The sequence below is a fragment of the Anolis carolinensis genome, chromosome 1, assembly GCF_035594765.1.
Source record: "Anolis carolinensis isolate JA03-04 chromosome 1, rAnoCar3.1.pri, whole genome shotgun sequence".
NCBI lineage: Eukaryota > Metazoa > Chordata > Lepidosauria > Squamata > Dactyloidae > Anolis > Anolis carolinensis.
The window spans coordinates 286,147,950-286,163,344 of NC_085841.1; the positions used below are offsets into that span (position 1 = coordinate 286,147,950).

Genomic DNA, 15,395 nt, shown 5'->3' on the forward strand with positions numbered 1-15,395 from the left:
AAAGGTTAAGAGGTTAAGATTGCAGCTGTCCTTGATTCCTAGTCAAATACCTCTCAGACTGAAGTGAAGTTCAAAATATTTAAATTATCACTTCAGAGTTTCTCCCATGAAAAAAACAAGCATTCACTTGCATGCAGAAGCCTCATGCTCTGTTGATTTGCAGACATCATTGTACTTTAAAATGTTCAAAATATATGGGTGAATGCACACATTAATATTTATTAAGATCCAAACTAGTGCATGGACTCTTTGATAAAACTGCCTTTTGTGTTTTTAACCCCCTCATTCCCAGAGTCATGTAAGTGAGGCATAGCATTTACTTGCTTCCAGTAAGTTTTGCTTGTTATGATGATGATAATGATGTATACAGAATCAAACTCTAGGCTCTGAGAACAGGGCACTTGATACATCTGAGACAGCGGGTTATAGGTTTGTACTAGAGTAGTAAATTCTTAAACGTGTCACATGACTCTGTTATTTGGCTTTTAAATCCAGCTTTTTTACTTAACGGCTAACACTCTAAGACAGGGATCATCTTGATTTGGATCTTCAAACATGACTGTTAAGAAATTCTTTCTTGAAATTCTAGAGTTCCTGACACTTGATATCAAAAAATGGTATTAGTATGGGAGAGTTTGGTTTGTTCTTTTTACAACACACTTGCTCTCTTCTCCCCCTCTCTTTTAATTTCAGGTCCCCATGTTTTCAATTAGTTTCACAGACATACTGTGCTGAGATATAAGAACTTCCCATGGCCAAGAACAATAAGATTTACAGAAAGGACTGCCCTCATCAAGAATCAAATTCTAAAGACTTTTTTGATCTTTGAAATAAATATACAAGAAGCTATGAGTGATACATCTGTGGGTTGCAGTAGCTACTACCCAGTCCCTTCTGTTTAATGCAATATTAGCCAGGGCTGTAGCAAACACCTATATATAACCCACTGACTTCCTGTCTGTCTGCAGATGTTGACAGGCTGTAAATCATTGCATTCCCATTGGGTCCTGACTACACCTGCATACAACTTTACTCATCAGATTGACTTCTCAGGTTCTGCTTAGGAATGTCTTTCCTTTTCTTTTCTGCACATTTTCACAATCTAACCCAGAAACATTAAACTTATTTTCATCAAGGGCTACATCAGCCTTATGGATGCCCTCATAGTTGAATCCATGGATGGAAAATTTGTGGATTCAGAGGGCCAGCTATATTTTTTAAAAAATAATGGTCAGTGTTCTTTAGTTTTCACCCAGTTTGGTTATTGAACAACAACTCTAATCACTTTTGATTGCAACCAACTGTACTTGTGTCTCTGAAGTTGGAGAAAGATTTAAGGACATTTTAACATCAGCTATCATATCCTCAAGCCCCACTATCCTGACTAAACAGAACTATAGTCTTCCAAATGTTACTGTATGACAACTCCCATGAGCTCTACTCAGTGTCTGAATCATGAAGACTACAGGAGTTGTAGTCCAACATCTGAAGGGCCACATCAAATGACATGGCAGACTGGATTTGGCCCACAAGCCTGGAGTTTGACACATATGATCTAACCCTAGCATATTATTTCATCTCAGAAAAGACTGATTTAAACAGGACTGCTCTCACATATATCTGAAATTCTTTCTGAATCAAACGAAGCAAACCTTTCTAACTTCTTTCACTCAGTGGAAGTCAATCACACGTGGTTATATTTAGAAACAGAACAAGAATGAAATTTACTTTAAAAGGAGGTCAAGCCCATTTGTTGATCTCACATGGGTGACTCCAAAGAAAAGATAAGAGAAAGCACAGTTCCTGTGATGTCAAGGAAAATTATGTGGGGCAATTATTACTACTAGTATTGATGATCCATGATTATTATTGTTGTGTTACTACTATACTTAGGGATTCATGGTGTTGTTGGAGTGCTAATTTCAAGACATCTTGCCTTGATAGCAAATTGTGATGATTGTTAAGAACTGCAGTCCCACTATATCTGGAAGCCTGAATAATCCTCCCCCTTGACTTACTTCAATGGCTCAATCAACCCAGTGGAATTCTAGCAGATTGACGAGTAAATGAAGCATCAATTATTGGTTAGTATTTCAACTTTTGGAGATTAAAATAATCTGGTTCAGAAAGACCTACTCCAATATTAATTAGTCTGTCTATGGATTTTCCTGCTAGCAGACTGCATCAGTGTATTATGACAGCCTGGACTGCTTTGTTTGAACAACTGTCCACAATATGTTTTGCACTGCTTGGCCTTTGCCTTGATTCTGGCTTAAGTGTAAATGTTATCTTGAAGATGTGCTAAACCAATCTCTCTCAATAAAGTTAATTTCTCTAAATAATTGTGCCTACCTGGCAGCAATCCTTCCAAGTTCAAGCAAACAAAGACACACCTCCCTGGGCTGTTTGTGAAGGACTGAAAAGGCAAAACAAAGACAAACAAAGATATTTAAGTACATGAATGATGTCCCACTTCCAGTTAGTTAAATCCAGTTGCAAATTCTCAGCCATGAACTCCTGATACTGAACACATTTCAATAAAGGGTGGCTACAACAGGAATGCATATAGAGCCCATATATGTATTTGTAATGAAGAACTAGTCTGACTGTACAATGTCATGGACAGGATAGTTTCACAATGAGAAATAAGAGGAAAATAAGTTATAAATTTAGAAGTTTTGCTGAGCTTAAACCCACAGCATTTAATGTATAGATACAGTTACTGAAATACTTCTAAATCTCAGTTTAGGAAAAAAAAAATCACTTCAGACATACTCTATTCATTTTTAAAACAATGCAGTATTCCATGGTTGATGGAGAGGAAGATAATAACAAGACAATCTGAACAAGTGAGAGAAGAATTCTGTCATAGTTTTGCTTCTCTGCTGAAAACGAATGTGCTCCTGGGCATTCAAGTCATCATAGACCAGACATATCCCATGCATTTCATGATGAACAATGTAAAACAGTGCAATCATGGTTAGAGAATGACAGACAAATATATCACAAAAAAGTGTATGGAGATGTGATAAGAGCACAGGGTATGTTTTAAACAAAGCTATTAACATTACCAAGGACTATAGAAGCACTGACGTGAATATTTTAGAACAATGGGGAGAAATGATCTATTTGTGCAGCACACTGTAATCGGTTTCTTTGCAAAAACAAAACTGCTATGTCCAGCGTTAGAAGTCATCATGAGGCTCCATAACATCATTATCTGCTTCCTATGTATTAGGACTAACATGAATATGATTTCAAAACAATAAATATATCATACTATCCAAAGGGAACTCTGAGCACTTACCTCTGACATTCACCTTTCAACTAGAAAAAAATCTACCTACATGTGCACACACACACACACACAGAATGGGATATCTTGGAAATGTGGCCCATGTCTAAATGTTTATGTTTTATATGCATTTTATACACATGGCCTGAAGATAATTTTACACAACATTTTATATAACTTTTTTGCATGAAATAAAGCTTGTGTACATTGAAACAATAAAAAGCATGTATGGCACCATTTTAGCCACCTATGTGCACAACTTCAAATTTTGGAGTATATCAGGATTTCATAAACTTTCAATCTCTGCTAATACTGGATGGGAGCACACACTTCTCCTGCTCCTGCTCCTGCTCCTGCTCCTCCTCCTCCTCCTCTTCTTCCTCCTGCTCCTTCTGGTCTTGGGGGCTTCATTCAGTGCTAATTGGGAGGGGCTGGTAGCCCAAGCATACAAGTACACACAACATTCATATTCATGCAGAAACATACAATCCTATGTATCTTGACATTGGAATTGTGGTTATTCTATTGTTAGAATTAGGTAAACAGCAAAGAATCAGAATCCAAGAAGCATAGTTTGTGCCAACTCATCAGCAGATCAACAGGGAAAAATTGAGAGTATCTTTCTGGCTTCAACATCTGTATGGGAAGTGGCTCAGGATCACTCTGGATCACTGTGGTATTGCTTGCTCTCCAGATGAGCAAACTGAATATAAAAGCATGTTGTAGTCAAGGGGACTGCATAAGCATAGCTGCATACCTTTGACATCACATTCAAAAAAGATCTGACTGCTACACATACAGAACAAATACTATCATTATAAGCCTGTGCTCTGTGCTATAAACAAAACAAAAGTTCCTATCCTGATACACTGCAAGCAGAACCTCCAACCTATCTTATGTGATCCATCATTGGACTATAAGGACACATTTCAAACTTGATTTTTTTTTACCCTTTATGACTAAAGGCATAACTTTCTATGATATGCACTTTCTGTGAAATTGTTTTCCAGCAAACCTCTGGAACAATCACTGACACAAATAGGAATTCTTGTAAAAATGGTCCAGGTGTACTTTTTTACAGTCATGCTGCTGACCTTTTTGTTTTACTGCTTACAACTACTTCAGTTACACACTGATATAGTGCTAGAATGTTCTGCAGAATATAAAAGTGATGTATTTCCTGGCCAGACGTTAGACTGTATTTTTACGTGAGATATGTCAAGAAGGGAAAGAAATCAGAATGTACTTGAGGAGAACTGAGGTGGCAATTAAAGTGAAGGCAAGGTTAATCTAAGACAAGGTGGAACTCATGCTGGTCTCCAGGTGTTCGTAGATTACAAGACTCATCAGGCCGTGGCAATAGCTAATGGTGAGCATATGGGAAATTGCAGTATTCTGAAGAACTATGTTATTCCCACTCACGTTTAGGATGTTTTGGTATGTATTCTTCAGGAAAGGGTTGGTTGGGGTAGTCCCAATGTGCAGGAAATCAGAACCATATGTGTGCCCATTTGCTACTCTCCTGGAAACCTGACAGGGACCAGCAGCCAAGGACACTGGTCTAGTGACCACTGCTTCAAGTACCCTGTTTTAAAGAAGTGGCTGGGTAGGGATGGATATCCTAAAAAAGAAAATTGTGCATAATTCCATATAATATATCTGTAATGCCATATATGTAGAAACAGCATACAGAAACAAAGAAGAGTTGACACTTGCCTTCAAGGGAACAGATTTTTTTCATGTTAAAACATCTTTAAAAGTATTTATTTAAATTTATTTAATTAATTAATTGATATGTCACCTTTCTCTCAGAACAGCAAGGGCTTCCAAGGACATTTAAAACATTTATTTAGGATCTTCCAGTCTTTACTGAAAATTTCATCCCATCTTATGCACACCCTAAATTACAATTCATTTTGTTGTACTTTTATGAATAGACATTTTTTCTCTCTTCATGCCTCCATTCTTGGTTTATTGTCATCTTCTGTGGCAGCTTTTGTTGTCTCTATGCAAATACTTTACAAATTCTCATCAATTATTTTGCTTCTTGTTTAATACAATTTTACATCCTGGAAGCATCATTTAATTAACTTTTATTTTGCTTTGTTTTACATAAAAAGGTTCAGAACCATTATAAATCCTGTCATGAAAAATAGCTATTAAAAGTCTGAAGTCCATAAAACATATAATCTCATGGAAACACTTTTCTCTGGAAATGGAAAAAAGCATAAAGATTATAGATCAATTGACAATGGCATATTTTCATAACAACATATTTTTGATTCAAAATATATACAGTAGACCTACATACAAAATGAGGAATCCATTTCAGGATCCTTCATGTAATGTGATGTCTGCTTAATATCTTGAACCCTTTCCCCTAGTTGGCATGTTGCTGAAATTTAAAATACTGTGCAGTACAGAGTGAAAATATCCCCACCACAACCCTGTTCCTTTGCTGCCCTATAAAGTGAAGAGTAGTTGAAGGAAAGACGCAAATGTTGGGGTGCTGTCTACTCATGCTTAGCTCTCAAAAGCAGCAGATGCCAAACTGGTGGAAAGCCTGGGTGTGAGGACCTATACAAGTCTCCACCAAAAAAAGAAGTCAATCTCTTTCTTCTGTGGAAAGAAGCAACAGAAGCCTGCCTGCATTTCTCTCCAAAGAGAAAAGAGTCAATGTCCTTTCTCAGTGGACAGAAATGCAGCCAGGATTCAGTTGATTCTATCCACTGAGAAAGGAAATGGATTCATTTTTCAGCAGACATAATTGACTGAAGCCTGGCTGCATTTGTTTGCCAAGAAGGGAAATGGACTCATTTCTCAGCAGACAACAGCAACAGAATTCAAGTTTCATTTCTGTCAATTGGGAATGTTTTTTTTTATGTTTTTTCTCAGTGGACTGAAGTGACCAAAGCCCAACTATATGTCTGTCTACAAAGAAAAGAAAAAAAATAATTTCTCAGCAGTGAGAGAAAGAGTATGGCTCTGCACTGTTGAATTTTCCTGCCAGATTTGGCACCCAGGGATCATGATGCTTTTGAGATATCAATGTGGGCTGCCCTCGCTTTCATACACAGATGGTGTCTTCATGCATAACTGATACTACACAACACAAATTCATGTAATACATGGACCTACTGTATATGCAATAAAATGCTTTTATAGTCCTAATGACAAATCATACACAAAAATGTGGATAGCTTAAACAAACTCTGTGAAAAAAGACAAACAGAAAAACACTTTTCCTGATGCAACAATATGGTAAAAGCAGGATGAAATATTCCTCAAACTGTTCACATGGTTTTTACCATCTAGTAAGCAATTGAGAAAAGCAATGGGCTGAAGCTATAGAATATTATTTACTTATTTGTTGAAGTTATATCCCACCTGTCTCCCAGGACAGGATTCAACTTCTTGAATTTGTTTCAGGAAGGCTTTTGATGCACATTTTTATGCCTACTGAGAACTTAGAATGAAGTCTTGCGAATTCACTTCTTGGACCTTTGTATACCTCAACATGAAGAAATAATAAAATTAGATTAATTTATTATTGCAATATAAACTATTAATTCAAATCTGTAAAACAGATTTAAAATAATATAACAGGACCCTGCAAATATAACAGTGTCCTGCTAGTAGTGTGACCTACTAAGCCAATGAAATTTACCAACCATAAATCTTGGACTGACGGGTTTTTGGAACATCCTCCACTTTCATATAGTTCTCTTATCAAGAGCCACGCTACATTGTCAGTAGACTTAGAGTTGTCGATGAGTCGGAGTTGGACAAACCTGGCATAACAGTGTATGTGTAATACAAAATGTAAAAAATATATCTGATGGCATGTTTTTTTTTTAAAAAAAATCACATCTGAGACTCAACTCTATTGAAAAGTTCATCACATTTCTATATGTTGCATCAGAATAAGTCACACAAAATGTATGCACTATAAATGCATGTGTCACAAGCACCAAGGAAGGAGTGGGTTTTAAATGGTCAAATACTTCCAGAATGTATCAGACAGATTAGCATGCTAGCATAACTGAAGGCAAACCCTTTTCTTGCTGAAGAGATTCTTTGAAGAAAGAGATGGAGAGTGTCCATTGCCTCCAGTTTTCCTATAACCATTCAATAACACAGGAAAATCAAATTCATTGAAAATGAAGAACTTAGTGCATCATAAATAAACAGAACAAGTAAACTAGTGCCAATACTCCTACTGAGGTCAGCTAGAGTTTTTGGCTGAAACACTGTAAGTTATATTAAGATACACTCAGTACAGGAAAGCCAACTTCAGTATGCATTCTGCATTACTTAGTAAACCAAAGAAGTTTCACAGATGAAAACTGGTACATACATGACCAAGCAATATCAGTGTATGGTCAAGATGGTCAATTATTCTCATTAATAAAGTATACACAATCTCGGAGAAGCTACAGGCTCAGCCATGCCCCAGACCAGAAGCAAATGATAGGTTCTCTCTCTATCTCAACTGCTATTGTCCTAGCCTTGGAGAGAGAGAACAACCTGTTGGATTGATCCTCTCCTATATTGCTATTTCCTTTTCATTTTGTGTTGTGCATTATTTAGATTGTAAGCCTGAGAGCAAGGAACTGTCTAATTAAGTAAAATAAGCAAATAAGCAAATAAATAAAACAGTTTTGTCTGAGCCTACCAGGAAGGGCCTTTTAAGAAAATTAGGATTATGATCACACTCTTGCTGTCTTTTTTCTTGCTTTATGTGCCTCCCTTGAAAGAGAAGGGTGTGTTTTATTACGGTACTTCTTCCACCTAACACAACCCAAACACTTCAGTGCCAGATATAACTTGAGCTCTAATCAGGTGCCATCTCCAGATGCATTCTCAAGAATAAAGAAAAAATCTACTTCATCCTGAAACACTCTCATGTATTATATTCTTATATTCTTTAGACCTGATTACAGGTTTGTGAGATAAGCACAAAATGGTAAATTTATGCATATATATGATCAGATATCAATTTTACTTTTGCCCTAGGCATTGTCAAGATCTGTAGTGCTTCAGTGGAGGTCTGCTATACTGGCTTTATATTGTTGTTGGAAAGAGGACCACTTGTTAGTAGAGAAAAACTTAACATTATCAGGCCAGGTTCAAACACCACCAGAGCAACAATCTCTAGACTGTGAGCATATTTTGGAAAGGAAGCATGGAGAGACAAGACCACTCAGTTTTCTGAAGTGTACCTTCAATGTCTAGAAACAAAATAAAATTTGTCCTAAAGTGCCTACTAAACTATTCCTTGCTCTACATCTTCCTGCTGCCGTATTTGCTGTGAGAACTTCAAAAGCATGGGAGGGTGCAAGGGGGTGGGGGTGGGGAGAGGAAATTCAGAAACCCCACTGGACATGCCATAATCTTTTTACACAATGGAAACTAAAGTCTTATTCCTGCATAATGAAAATCAAATGCTAGGAGGACTGTTTCTAGAGAGAAGCCCCCCAGCAGCACTTTTACTGCACAAGCAAAAAAAACCCCCAAAAAACAAAAAACTCTGACCCAGTTCACAACAGCGTCAAGGTTGAAGGGAGTTCAAGGGTGTATTATAGCTCTTCCCAAGATACCTCTTGAACTCCTTTCAACCTTGATTTTATTTATATATTCAAAATGCAATTCAATTTTTTAAAGTCCTAAATAAAAAGCGTCTCTTGCTTCCTCTCTGATTCTGTCCACAATAGGGTCTATGATCTATAACCTCTTCTTAGATATGTGAGATCCAGAAAAAACAATGGTTCTAAACTTTGTTCGAAAGTAGGGGCACTGATGCTTCATTTCTAAAGTCATTTCCGAATTTTGAAGCAAAACTTTGAAACTTTCAGAAACTTCCAAATATTTGTATGTACCTCGTTAATGGGGGAAGCGCATGCACATGAAGGAAAACATTACTGTCAATGGGGAAACTTGAGGGGCTTCTCCATCATTTTTTGAGCTATCCTGATTAAACTTGCTACAGTGGTAGAACACATTTACCACTGCTGGCTCACTAAATTTCAGAACATTTGACTTATCCTCAAATTTTTTGGTGAATTTTCAAAGTTTTTATTTTAAAAAACCATTTTTAATAATAACAAAAATCTGTTCCTGGTTTTAAAGTGTTATTTCCTGTTTTATACGATTGTCTTTACTTTGAAAGTCATTGTTCTATTTCAGAAACTTTGTTTTTGTAGCAGTGGAAACTCAACAAACCATAATGTGCTATTTATTTATAGGACAATGTCCCTTACACAAAGACAAAGTTTTGGCAGTGAAATCAAGTTTTGCCATGTTTTTATGACAGAACCAATTAGGAAATGGCATTTATCACCCAAGAACAGAAATCATAGTACATTATCCAACCACTCCCTGAAGATGGCCATCAGTCTTTGAATTAGGAAATCTGTTCCTGGTTTGAAACTGTTTCATTGGGTTTTCTGGGGCTGAGAGTGTGTGACTTGCCCAAGATCACCCAGTGGGTTTCCATGGCTGAGTGGGGAATCAAGCCACAATCATAGTCCAATTCTCTAACCTCTCTCCCTCCCTCCCTCCCTCCCTCCCTCCCTCCCTCCCTCTCTCTCTAAACTTCTCGTACCTTCCAAGAATTCACAGATGAAAACATTCAAGTTTGGTCAAGATGGTCAATATTATTAATAAGGAAAAAGTGAGGACAAAAAAGGGTAGAGAATGTTAAGAGGAGAGAGGAACTGGGACATCTGGGAAATGTAGTTTTAAAGCAGACACGCTCCTCCGTTACTATTGGGGAAACTTCAGGGGCTGCTAGCTCCCTTTTTAAAAAGTTATTGGGGTGAAACTTGCTACAATGGCAGAACATGTTTATCACTCTTTGCCCATCAAGTTTCATAATGTTTCACTTATCTACAGAATTTTAGGGAATTATTAAAGTTTTTAAAACACCTTTTTAAAAAGATCCTCTCTGCCCCCCCCCCCCCCCCCCCCGCCCAATCCCTCCTGGCTGAGAGGCACAGGTTTAGCTTGGCTTCCCTAGTATTGACACTCAACCACAGGTTTATGTACTATTATTTTCTTAACTCATCTTTGCAGATTCCATGATTGTATATATTATAATAATTAGACTGTCCCTCAATGCCACATATTGCTGGTCCAGCCCAATGCTTTCTGGGAAATGTAGGTCAGTGCAGGCATTGTGGCATCTCCTCGCTTCCCATTAAATTACTATAAATGGGTAAAATTCAGAGGCTCCTTTCTCCCTCATTTTTAAAGCTATTGTAATGAAACTTGCTACAATGGTAGCACATATTTATCACTCTTTGCCTCAAGTTTCGTAATGTTTCACCTAGCCACTGATTTTTTGGGAATTTTCAAAGTTTTTTAAAGCAACATTTTTTCCCTCCCCCATCAGCCCTGATTGGCTGAGAGGCATGCCAACATGTTTGGCTTCACCTCTCAGCAGAGCTTAGTCACAGCTACATCCAAAGACATCTGAGACATAAAAAATGAAGGGTCCTTTTGATTCAAATTCTTAATATTGGGAAGGCGGTGAGCAGCTGGGTCAGAACTCACTTCAAAAGTGCTTTAGATCTGAATTAGATCCGAATTTTAACGAGCATACGAACAAACACACAAGTCTACCTCTTCTATTAAGCAAAAGAGTGATTTGAAATATCCTATGCCGAGAGTCTGCAAAGCAAGAGGAAAAACCTTAGAAAGCAAATTAATTGTCCCTGAGTATGTAAGGAAATTTAGAAACTGCTCCAAGAAAATATTATTTGATCTCCATCTGTGATCCTGATGACCTTGTAAGATGGGGTGAGCAACATCTCAAGGTACAGGAAAGTAGACATACCTGCCAGAGTTCAGAAATCCATGCAATCTCACAATATTCCTTAAAAAAAAAAAACCAACCCTGAAAATTATCTTTTCTCCTTTCTGGGATCTATGGCATACAATTTTGGTATACAGTAGGTCTTTGGTATATGTTGGAATTTGGTTCCATTTGGGTACCCCACTACCCAAATACCAAAATCTGTGGATTCTCAATTCTTATTATATACAATAAACATATCTAAAATGTCAAAAACAAGTCTTGTCCTTATGATTTAAAAAAAATTCAAGCCATGGCTATTGGATATGTAGATATAGAATCCATATGTACAGAGAGCCAACTGTATGTGATTTAGAGCCAGAAGAACCATTTATCTTTCTAAAACAGATAATGAACTGAATTTATTCTGAATTTAGGGAAACAATCCCCATCTCCTTGAGGGCAAAACAACAACATTCTTCCCATACACAATAGAAGATGTGGTGGCATTTCTAAGAATATAATATTTCTTTGGAGCAATTGGCTCAAACTGAGCTATTGGTTTCATTGGGGTTCACATTATTCATCACCATGGTATATGAAAGACATCTGTGAATCACTTTTGCTGCTACCAAATTCTGTAGATCAGTCACATCACCTATTATAGCCCAGAAACCATACATTCAGTATACAAATACAGGTCTACATTAGTAAAGGTCTCTAAGGATCCATCTACACAGGTCATATGAGTCGGGCCAGGTTGAATGAATTGCATGGCATTCACATGCTGCATGGGGTCTATTTGCCATGAAAAGGCTGCTTAATGATTAACATTGCCATTTTCATGCCTGGTGGGCACCACAAAGGCCAGAATGATGGTGGCAAGTGAAGGGTGGCAGTCAGGTGGTGCTGAGACAATTCCAGTGCCTCTGAGCTGTACAGATGCCATTCAGCATGCATGGTGATATTGATCCAGAATACCCCACTCCGCATCAAGCCCATATAGATGCTCCCTTAGTGCCTATTACAATTAGTCATATTGGCCAGGCTAGTAGGAATTGCAGCTCAAAAACTTCTGGAGGGCCACAGGATTCTCATTGCTGTTCTAAAAAACAAATCATGAGCACCACAGTTGTTAAAACCTTCCACTTTAATTTAGACAATCACAAACACATAGCAATCCACTGAATCATCAACAGGTCTCAGTCTACCTTCTGCTGAGCTCTTTATTAGAGTTTGTTTTCCAAAAGCAGTGCCAAGGTATTGTTAAATTTGGTTTGAAAATAGAAAATATTGTTTAAAACCTAGCAGAGAAATCTGGTTGGCTGAAGTGCTAAGCAAATACACGACCTTAACAGAGAAAGGAGAATAAACATTTGCTGTGCTCCTGGCCATTTACACAGGTTTTTCACACCTATTTCTCTTACTGTATATGAAAAAGCTGAGTTGCCTTGGCAACCATCAGATTGTTAGAACTGGAAAGTTGCAAAGATACAGAGGTCTTTCATTAAGCATTGTAAACATCAGTATTTCAAGTATGTAATGCATTGACACTTTTCCTGGCAATACTGAATAGAGCCTTTCACAATTTTTTGTCCTTCACCCACATATATTTCTTGTGTAAGTGAGAAAGATAACTTCTATGTGAGGTGGATTTCTAATTGCAGATAAATTGTTATTTATCTGTGTCAGGCTTACTTCAAAGGACCAGTCTGAACGCAGATCAAAGATAGCTGCTCTCAAACACAATCTTTATTGAAGAATACATGACTTTGGAAAAGTCGAGAATGACCTAATGTTTACATACATCTAATTTTATCACTTCTGATGCAACGTAACATCACACGCAAATATCATCATCAAACCCCACCTTCTGGATCACATTTCCACCAAGGTTTCTATCCCCCCCACACTACAGCAATTATAATTGTTTATACTTTCACCCCTGAGTTCCCAGGCTCATTTTATCTTCTCCCACCAGGTGCTCGCATGTTTATGTTATGAAGTCAGATTCAGGGCTTGGAAATTCAGCCCTGGGATCTGGCTGCATGACATGGCGCCCCCGTTTTCTTCGTCCTCCTCTTCGGTTCTTCTTTCACCATAGTCCTGAAACAAATCAAACAATAACTCTATGGGTCCATTTTGTCTAAAGTCCCCATATATTTTTTCAGCAAGCTGCGATGGAAGACTGGGTGTATTTTCCCTAAACTTTTTGGCAATGCCAATTGGAAAGTCACTTCATTGATAACACCCTGTATTCTGAATGGTCCAATATATTTGGGGCCCAGTTTTCTTGAAGGTAACCCCAATTTGATGTTTTGGGTACTTAACCACACTAGATCTCCTTTATCTAATTTATCGCCTTCCACCCTCTTTCTGTCTGCGAACGTTTTATACTTTTTGTGTGCTTCTTTTAACGAAGCAGTCACTTGATTCCAACATTCCATCATTTGCGTTTTCCATTTCCCTGCCTCTGTTCCTTCATTTTCTGTCCACCTCGGCAATTGGGGTAAAGGTTGTATTTCATACCCGTAAACTACTTCAAAGGGGGTTTTGTTTGTTGCTGAATGTATAGTTGAATTAAAGGCTAGTTCCGCAAACGCCAACCACCTAGACCAGTCATTTTGTCTCATGTTAGAGTACATTCGAAGGAACTGCCCAAGCGTTTGCTGAGTACGTTCTACCGCCCCGTTTGTCATGGGGTGAAAAGCAGAACTTAAACTCCTTTCTGCTCCTAGCATTTCCAAGAATTTTTCCCAAAATTTTGCTGTGAATTGTACTCCTCTGTCACTGACTATTCTACTTGGACATCCATGTAATTTGTAAATATGGTTTATGTACAATTCAGCTAGTTTCTCAGCCGATGGTAGCTTCGTCAGTGCTATAAAGTGGGCCTGTTTAGAAAACAGGTCTAATACTGTCCAAATATAACGATGTCCTTTGCTGACTGGCAGTTCTCCCACAAAGTCCATAGCTACACATTCCCAAGGCCTGGTAGGTTCCGCTACTGTCTGTAACAATCCCATAGGCTTCCCTCCTCCCGATTTATTTCTGGCACAATCATCACATTGGACAACATGATTCTTTATGTCCTTCCTCATTCCTGGCCACCAACAATGTTTTGCTATTGCCTTTGTTGTTTTGGTAATTCCTGTATGACCAGCGCTCTGGTTGTTGTGAAAACGATGCAGAATCTTAATCCTTAATATTGCTGGGATATACAGTTTCTTGTTTACAAACCAAAATCCCCCCTTCTGGTCCCCCTTTTCTGCGTTGGACGCGATCCATTGATCTCCTTTATAAGACTGTTTTAGTTCATTTCCCCAGTTATCTTCCCCGCCGAGTTCGACAAAAGCCGTGTCCTCCTTTTGGGTTTGTGCTCTTGTCCTGACAGCTAAGCCCCATTGTTTGTCAGAGAATATTGTCCCCTCCTTTGCTGTGGTTAGGCCTTCGTGTTGAGGCATGCGTGAAAGAGCATCTGCCAAGACATTCTGTTTCCCTTGAAAAAACTTTAATTGGAAATCGAATCTGCTGAAGTATTGCGCCCATCTGATTTGTTTGGGGGACAATTTTCTAGGAGACTTTAAATACTGGAGATTCTTATGGTCAGACCAAATTTCGAATGGGATTCCGCTTCCTTCGAGGAAGTGTCGCCAGCATTCTAAGGCTTTTAATATGGCTAATGCCTCTTTTTCCCATATTGGCCAACTTTTTTCAGTTTCGCTGAACTTCCGTGACAAATATCCACAGGGTTTTAAGTTCCCATTTTGATCCTTTTGCAATAGCACTGCCCCGTACGCACAGTCTGAGGCATCGCAATGGATTATGAAAGGGCTCCTGATATCAGGGTGTTTTAGGATGGGTCCTTCAGTGAAGCATTCTTTTAAGGTCTCGAATGCCTTTTGGCATTCTGGCGTCCAACTCAGTTTGGCGCCGGGAGCTTTCACTTTTGCTGTCTCCCCTTTCCCTTTTGTTTTTAAAAGTTCTGTAAGGGGTGCGGTTATTTGTGCAAAGCCTTTTATGAAGGGTCTGTAAAAATTTGCAAACCCCAGAAATGATTGTAATTGCCTCCTTGTTTGAGGCACTCCCCATTCTTTCACATCTGCTACTTTAGCTGGATCCATAGCTAACCCTTCTGGAGACATCCGATATCCCAGAAAGTCAATTTGAGTTTTATTAAATTCACATTTGGACAGTTTTGCGTACAGCTTTGCTTCTCTTAGTCTCTGCAAAACTTCCCGGACCAATTTTACGTGCTTTTCCTTATCTTCAGAAATGATCAAGATATCATCAAGGAATATGAAC

General features: G+C 38.2%; 1 protein-coding gene across 1 annotated transcript in view; it reads right to left on the reverse strand.

Moving 5' to 3' along the window:
* gas2 (growth arrest specific 2) overlaps positions 1 to 15,395 on the reverse strand; it is a 162,634-nt gene that overhangs the window by 58,601 nt on the left and 88,638 nt on the right. Inside the window, exon 5 of the mRNA XM_062967780.1 lies at positions 2,353 to 2,416. Within this exon, the coding sequence (XP_062823850.1) occupies positions 2,353 to 2,416 (64 nt within the window). The remainder of the gene's footprint in view (positions 1 to 2,352; positions 2,417 to 15,395) is intronic.